Source organism: Sander lucioperca, chromosome 12, assembly GCF_008315115.2.
Source record: "Sander lucioperca isolate FBNREF2018 chromosome 12, SLUC_FBN_1.2, whole genome shotgun sequence".
NCBI classification, from domain to species: domain Eukaryota; kingdom Metazoa; phylum Chordata; class Actinopteri; order Perciformes; family Percidae; genus Sander; species Sander lucioperca.
This window is the reverse complement of record NC_050184.1, coordinates 23150402-23157901: the sequence shown is the minus strand read 5'-3', so window position 1 is coordinate 23157901 and position 7500 is coordinate 23150402. Positions and strand designations below refer to the sequence as shown.

Below are 7500 nucleotides of genomic sequence, written 5' to 3'. Positions count from 1 at the left end.
TGTGTTGAATCCGGTCCAGCTCTAATTGAATGTGTGTTTCTAATTAAAGCATAGTTGTCTCCATGGTAACGCAGAAAGGTTAAAGCGTGGAGGAGGCTCATGTGAACACTGACAGTCTGTTACATTCACACAATCTGTCAGCATGTTAATAATAATAATAATAATAATAATAATGATTATACATTTTATTTTTAGAGAGTTTTTCAGGATACTCAAAGACACGTTACATAAGTTGAAATGATCACAGAAAAACAGCTGCGAGTATCACAGTTAAGATCAGTCTCAACCTCCACACCGTTTCTCCTTGTATTTAGTGAAATCTGTCAGGTCCGTATGTGTTGGTGTTATGTGGTGAATGTGAAAATGAACGGCTCCCTCCTCTGTCAGCTCTAGAACAGAAATAAGAGGAGAAATCAGGCCAATTAGAAAAGCTGGTCAGTCTGACGTGGTGTTGGCTGAGCTCATTACTATTCATGAGCTCGCCCAGTTGCGCTGGGTAAAGGATGCTGATAGCCAGGCTCTCATTGGCTAGCTGTTAGCCAATCAGAGTCAAGCAGCTTAGCTCGTTGAATATTAATGAGAACTGGCACAAATCGAGCTGAGTCTTCCTGCAGGCTTTCTATACCACGCTAGAATGGCTCGAAACCATAGGCGGAGTTTGACATTCGAGTCAGGGGGGGGCAAAAAAAAAACAAAAACAAATTCATTGTATTGCTGAGACCTGGCCTACCACTTGGGGAACGCAGCACGAGCACATATGGACAAAACAAACATGCTAAATAAACAAATGTTTATTTTTAAAGAAGATTTTAAATTACATTCTAACAATTTAACAACTCGCCCTTATGAAATCCAATCGCAGCACGGCTGTCTGGGAACGCAACAGACAGACGGTGGCAAACTGCCCCGACACTTAAATTCAACTAAAATGTAACGGTGACCAATCCGTCTGTTGAGATGCCTCTCCAAACACAGAAACCAAGCGCAGTCACACCACAAAAGGTTAAGACACGTTAAAAAAAAAGATCCGTATTTTGCCGTAATCCAATGACACGAAAAAAAAAGTAATCCACAGCGATCAGGAGATCCACCTCGCCGTTTAAACAATGTGGAATAAAACCGTATAAAAGTCCAAATCTACACAAAACGTGCAATCAGTTAGTAAGTTGACAGCAAATGTATATACATGGCATTTAGGAAACCTTCATTACAACGTTGGCACGGTAAGATGTCCAGACTAGTGCAACAGTAATTTTAGTTTTTTGCGTCCTGCGTATGTGTCGACAATAGTCTCAGGTGAGAGCCAGAGCCCTGAAAAAATATTTTTTTTACTAAAGCAGTAGGCCTATATGTAATCAGATGTATTACCTACCACCATTTAGTTGTTTTGTGTTATTTAAAATATTTATAAAATATCTGGTCATGCCATTAAACAATGCAATTACCCGCTTCAGCCGCCAGGGGGGGGCAAACTCCGTGTATGCTTGAAACAAGGTAACTAAGGTACAGAGTCCATAGAACTTCAGACATTACCACAAAGTCATGAAATATATACGTGTGGTAGGGCACCTTTAAGCTAGAAAATGCTGAAAATGTCAAGTTTTGAAGATGTGGATGGTTCAACAAGTCAGACCTGCTCGGTTCTTTCAGGGAATGATTATAAATATTTAATAAGAATAGGTTTAGGTGATTTCCTCTCTAACTGGGAGGTTTTGGGACTGATTGGTGGGATTGCTGTGGAAGAAGTACACACAGAGATACACTGGTAAGAGCCAATGAGGTTTAACCATGTATCAGCTAATTTAAATAGCTCACGTTACTGTATTTTGTCAACCATAGACAGTAAAAGAATGGACACGGAGACCAGTGAAGTCTCTTTCCCGGTGATGGCTGAGCGTTACTGAGCAGCCTCCAACTGAGCTTGAAGACGTAGATGTGACGTGAGCAACCTGTCTGAAAGTTGGAAGTCTTCTGGTAGCTGTGCCAAGAGAAATCTCAATCATTCCCAATCTAGCAGAGACGGAGAGCGTAGGTATATGTAAGGAGATAACATAGACACAGGCTAATTATTGATCACTAAAATGATAGTTAACATTAGTAATTAAACTTAAACAGCTAATGGAAGTCCAAACTGCCTGAGAGCTTCTCCTGTACTATACGGTAATTCCTCTACTATGAGACAGTAAGTCTCGTGGTTATGACCCAATCGTTAGCCTATTTTTATAAAAACGTCTGCTACGGAGCCATAACGTGAGCTACAAGGTAATGGAGCCTTTTATACATTGTCGTGTTTCTTTAGAAATAAACAACGGACAAATAGAGTCTTTAAACTCTTCAGATGTAAAGTTATTCTCTGTCAAAGTGACGTCAAAATGAATGGCAGTCAATGGGATGCTAACGGGAGGTGATGGCTTGGTAGCCTCAGAATCTACCCATAGGAGCTACGCTTTGCGGGGGCTGGCTTACCCCCTTGGTGTCAGTAGTTACCTTCATTTAATATTGTATAAGGCGTTTAAATTTGCGGGGTGCAAATGTTCCACCAAAGCAAAACCAGTTCTTTCCTGAGACTATTTAGCTGAGCCACCGTCGCTGCGTCTGGAGCTTAGCGCCGCCCAATACCGTTGTGATTGGTTTAAAGAAATGCAAACACCTCAGAGTGTTTTTTCTCCTATCCCAGAATGCATCTGCAGTGTCCACAGCGCTGTGGAGTCAGTCATAGTGCCTCTGAAACCCTAATTATGTGTCTCTAGTTCTACTTCGATGAGTTAGACTGGACTCTACAGACGATTAGAGAGCACACGATACGAGAACTAACCTATTATTTCCAAACAAGTGAAACAAAAATGTCCTAAGGGAAGCACTTTCCTTCGTTATCGTCAGAGTTTGATAAGGAACCAATAAAGCCCAACTTGCCGTGCATCCTGGGATATGTCAGAGTGGCTGTAACAAGTACTTTCAGCCAATCAGATAACCCGGCTGATCCTGTGGTCCTCTGAGGAAACCGTTTCTCCCTGAAGGACTTCAGAGACTGGCCGTCACTGATTACTTTCTGTGTGTGTGTGTGTGTGTGTGTGTGTGTGTGTGTGTGTGTGTGTGTGTGTGTGTGTGTGTGTGTGTGTGAGAGTCTGTGTGTGTGTGTGTGTGTGTGTGTGTGTGTGTCTGGGTCTGTGTGTGTGTGTCTGTGTGTGTGTGTGTGTGTGTGTGTGCGCGTGCGTGTGTGTTTTAGCTCCTGGATAACGGCCATAACGAGGAAACTTAATAGGAAAAGTTAATTAATGATGGAGGAGGTCTAATTAGCTGGCAGGTCGGGTGCTGAGTTGTTTCCTGTCAAACAGCAGGGTGCATTAAATATACTCACCAGAATCAGAAAGGAGTTTATTGCCACAGTAAGTTACACCTGAGTGAAAGGTGCATACATACACAAACATATTAAACATTACTAAGAAATAGACAATAAGTACAGAAACGGAAACAAATATATACTTCAGATTGGGCTGAATATTGGGCTTTTTGACGGGGTTGGGTTTCTGCTGAACTTTAGAATTTTTTCCCAGCGAACCGAACCCTACGCTTGCACTCCGCACGCTACGCTGGTCGCCGCAATGACGGCGCCGTTGATTACGGGAAGGTGTTTACGTAGGTGGAGCGTTCAATGCAGTAGGCTGTGAGAAAGTGAAAATGTAACTGGTGAGCAGAAAAAGTGTAGTTTGGCAGAACTTTCAGTCAAAAGAAGGCCATTCAAGTCCAGCTACATGTTCAATCTGCAATGCTGATTAGTCTGGTGGTGGCGAGGACCCTAAACTATACACAACATCACCGCTGTTACAACATCTGGTATCAAACATCTGGAAGAATACGAGTTGTGATGAAGGAATCTACAGACAGCAGCCAGAATGCAGCAACTTCAGGTACGGCAAAGGAAGGAAAAACTGGTGTTAACCAGACAGTCTCTCCCGGGCTGTCAGCTGTTCTCCCTACAGTGTGAGGGGAGTGACCGAACGGCCGGCTGCTGCTCGTTAGCTAACGGTAGCTTTCTAATTTCACCCCCCCCCACCCCAACATGCCTTCATCATACACTGGTCAGCGAAAATTGAAAAACAAAATTGTCACTCAGCTGGCGATAGTGATGTGCTTTCCTACGATGTGAAAAGAGCGTGTGAGTGAATTCAACATTAAGTTGTTAGATTTAACTATTTTAGAGGCTGTGGACGTTGTTTACTGTGTTAATGGACTGAGGATGGGAGGAGGATTCGGTATTCAGTTACAGATTCGGCAGAATCTTAACCAGTGGTTTCGGTATTCGGCCGAACCCCAAAAATCTGGAGTCGGTGCATCCCTACATAGCCTAACAGTCCCTATATAAAAAGCTGTTTGAGTAGTTTAAGTCGTTTAAGCACCAGTGTGTCCCTTCTGTTCCATCCCTTTCAGATGATAGTTGAGGATTAATAAAAGGCTTTATAGCTCATAACATACTCATGTTTTTCGCGATATTTTCCGTGGCAATACTGTATCGATACACTTTGGGGACTTCATTTGAAGTTGGAAAAAGGTAATGGATTGCAATATATCGCAGAATATCGCAATATGTTTAAAATAGCAATAATATCGTATCGTGGGGCCTCTGGTGATTCCCACCCCTAGTATTTACCTTCACAGAAGTGCTTGTTTAGCCGTTGACAGACTCAGATTATTATTCTAAGTGTGTGACAACATTATGGAAAGGATCCCTACAGAGGTAGACCTTTAAAGCCTCTGTGAGACCTTTCTGTTTAACCAGAAACAGCTCTGAGGTCACTAGCGCTAAACCCACCAGACTCCATTTAAAAAAGCAATACTTTTAGCGTGTATAGAGCCAACATATTTACACATGTAAATCTGTAAACTATGTATTTATTTCAACCAAAACTAGAGTTGTGATGGTTGGAAAAGTAGAAAGACGACCCAAAACGTCTTTTCATAGTTTTATCTTGTTTCTGTCGACTTTGAATGAAGTGTATTTTACGATGCTAAAATCATTGTTTATTTACATGGAGTCTGGTGGGTTTAGCAAACACAATTTCACTGATGTTTTTATGTTTGAAAAAAGGATCCTACTCTTTAACAGAAAGGTCGACCTCCTTAGAAATCCTTTCCATAATGTTATCAGACACGAAGAATATTAATCTGAGCCTGTCAGTGGCAAAAAAAACAACTTTTGTGAAGGTAAATACAAGCTGGACAATTACTATTAACTTACATTACAGCTTGTTTCTCCGCTGCAGACTGCAGCGATCTCTCTTAATACTGGACCAATGTCAAAGATTGTTGTTCCCATCAGTCACTTAGACACAAACACACAGGAACATAGGGTTCAGGTTGAAAAAAACAGTAGTTACCTTCTAAATTGTGTGTGACATTACAGGGAATTAACAGACTGTTGTTCTCCTGCACAACTACAAGTTGTTTTTCTCCGTCAGGTGGGTGGCTGCCGCCTGGGGGTGTTTTTTGTGTAGATTTTAGTCAAATGAATTAGCCGCAGAAGATTGGGAGGGGAATTAAATGTCGTTTTTCTAAATTAATCCCTGAGTCAGCTGGATTAAGAGCGAGGAGGGCATCACCCGAGGTGGAGATGTGGCTTTTTAAAATATTTTCTTACACCAGGAGAACGCAGTGAGCCGAGGAAGAAAAGTTTCTGAGAAGGGTTGCTGGTTATATCGTGTGTGTGTGTGTGTGCGCCGGTTTGTGTGTGTCTGTGTGTGTGTTTGTGTGTCTGCCTCCGTGTGTGTGTGTGTGTGTGTGTGTGTGTGTGTTTGTGTGTCTGCCTCCGTCTGTGTGTGTGTGTGTGTTTGTGTGTCTGCCTCCGTGTGTGTGTGTGTGTGTGTGTGTGTGTTTGTGTGTCTGCCTCCGTGTGTGTGTGTGTGTTTGTGTGTCTGCCTCCGTGTGTGTGTGTGTGTGTGTGTGTGTGTGTGTGTCTGCCTCCGTGTGTGTGTGTGTGTGTGTGTGTGTGTGTGTGTGTGTGAGAACTTGTATGTTGTGTTTGTCCTTGTTGATTATCCTGTTGTGTATTTCTATCCGTTCTTTGTGTTAATGTGCTGTAATGAAAGGTGCTATATGAATAACATTGCCATTGATATTGTTCTAATCTTAGTGATAACTCCTGCTGTTCAGTGATGGTTCTGATGGTTTCCAGTTGCTGTCCTTCTTATGAAGATTAAGTTTAAACGTACTCTGTGTGTGTGTCTCTGTGTGTGTGTCTCTCTGTGTCTCTGTGTGTGTGTCTCTGTGTGTGTGTCTCTGTGTGTCTCTGTGTGTGTGTCTCTGTGTGTGTGTCTCTGTGTGTCTCTGTGTGTGTGTCTCTGTGTGTGTGTGTGTGTCTCTGTGTGTGTGTGTCTCTGTGTGTGTGTGTCTCTCTGTGTCTCTGTGTGTGTGTCTCTGTGTGTGTGTCTCTGTGTGTGTGTGTCTCTCTGTGTCTGTGTGTGTGTCTCTGTGTGTGTGTCTCTGTGTGTCTCTGTGTGTGTGTGTCTCTGTGTGTGTGTGTGTCTCTCTGTGTCTCTGTGTGTGTGTCTCTGTGTGTGTGTGTCTCTCTGTGTCTGTGTCTCTGTGTGTGTGTCTCTGTGTGTCTCTGTGTGTGTGTCTCTGTGTGTCTCTGTGTGTGTGTGTCTCTGTCCTGCAGGAGAAGCAGTCGGAGGTGGAGGGGGTGCAGCAGCAGCTGGTGGAGGTGGAGAAACAGAAGGAAGAACTCAACGACAGCATCAGGAAACTCCAGCAGGTAGCACCCCACACACACACACACACACACACACACACACACACTCCAGCAGGTAGCACCACCTCCTGATGCATGCTGTGGATGATATATCAGTCTGATCAGAGTTAGGAGACTCTCCTGACCTTCTCATATCTCCATTGTAAAAGCAGCTCGGTTGTTGCTCCCGGCCTCTGATATCGTACGCTGTGTCTTCCTTTCATCTTCTATTGTGATATCTGCTCTAGAAAGGTGATACATACATACACTTTTACTTAATTACATTCAACGACTTAAAACTACATTTTCTAAAAAAGGAAGTAAAATATGCTCAATCAGTGGTATGGTCCCATTTAAAATAAAAATAAATAATAAGCTTCATCAGCTAAGAGACATCAAAATCCCTTTTTTTGCTTTGTGAATAGTTCTTGTTGTATTCTTGGTGTCTTTAACCTCCATTCATCTGTTTCTGTTCTCTGTAGGAGATTAAGGACACTGTGGACGGGCAGAGGATTTTAGAGAAGAAGGGAAGTGCAGCGGTGAGTGACAGACAGGCAGGCAGACAGACAGGCAGGCAGACGGACTGAAAGTGTAGAATTTGAAATTTGAATAGAGATGAGAGAGAGAGAATGAATTTTCCTGAGTACTTAAAGAGTAGCTATGCATGAAAAAAAAATTCTAATTAGAAATAAATCTGTGCGTGCGTGCGTGCGTGCGTGTGTGTGTGCCTGCGTGTGCGTGTGCGTGTCTGCGTGTGCGTGTGTGTGTCTGCGTGT

At 42.9% G+C, this 7500-nt stretch overlaps 1 protein-coding gene across 3 annotated transcripts in view; it reads left to right on the top strand.

Annotated features, from left to right (window-relative positions):
• gripap1 (GRIP1 associated protein 1) overlaps window positions 1-7500 on the top strand; it is a 65177-nt gene that overhangs the window by 37709 nt on the left and 19968 nt on the right. For all 3 annotated transcript variants that reach the window (XM_031293118.2, XM_031293117.2, XM_031293119.2), the window contains 2 exons: window positions 6653-6748; window positions 7207-7263. In XM_031293118.2, coding sequence (XP_031148978.1) covers window positions 6653-6748; window positions 7207-7263 — 153 coding nt within the window. The remainder of the gene's footprint in view (window positions 1-6652; window positions 6749-7206; window positions 7264-7500) is intronic.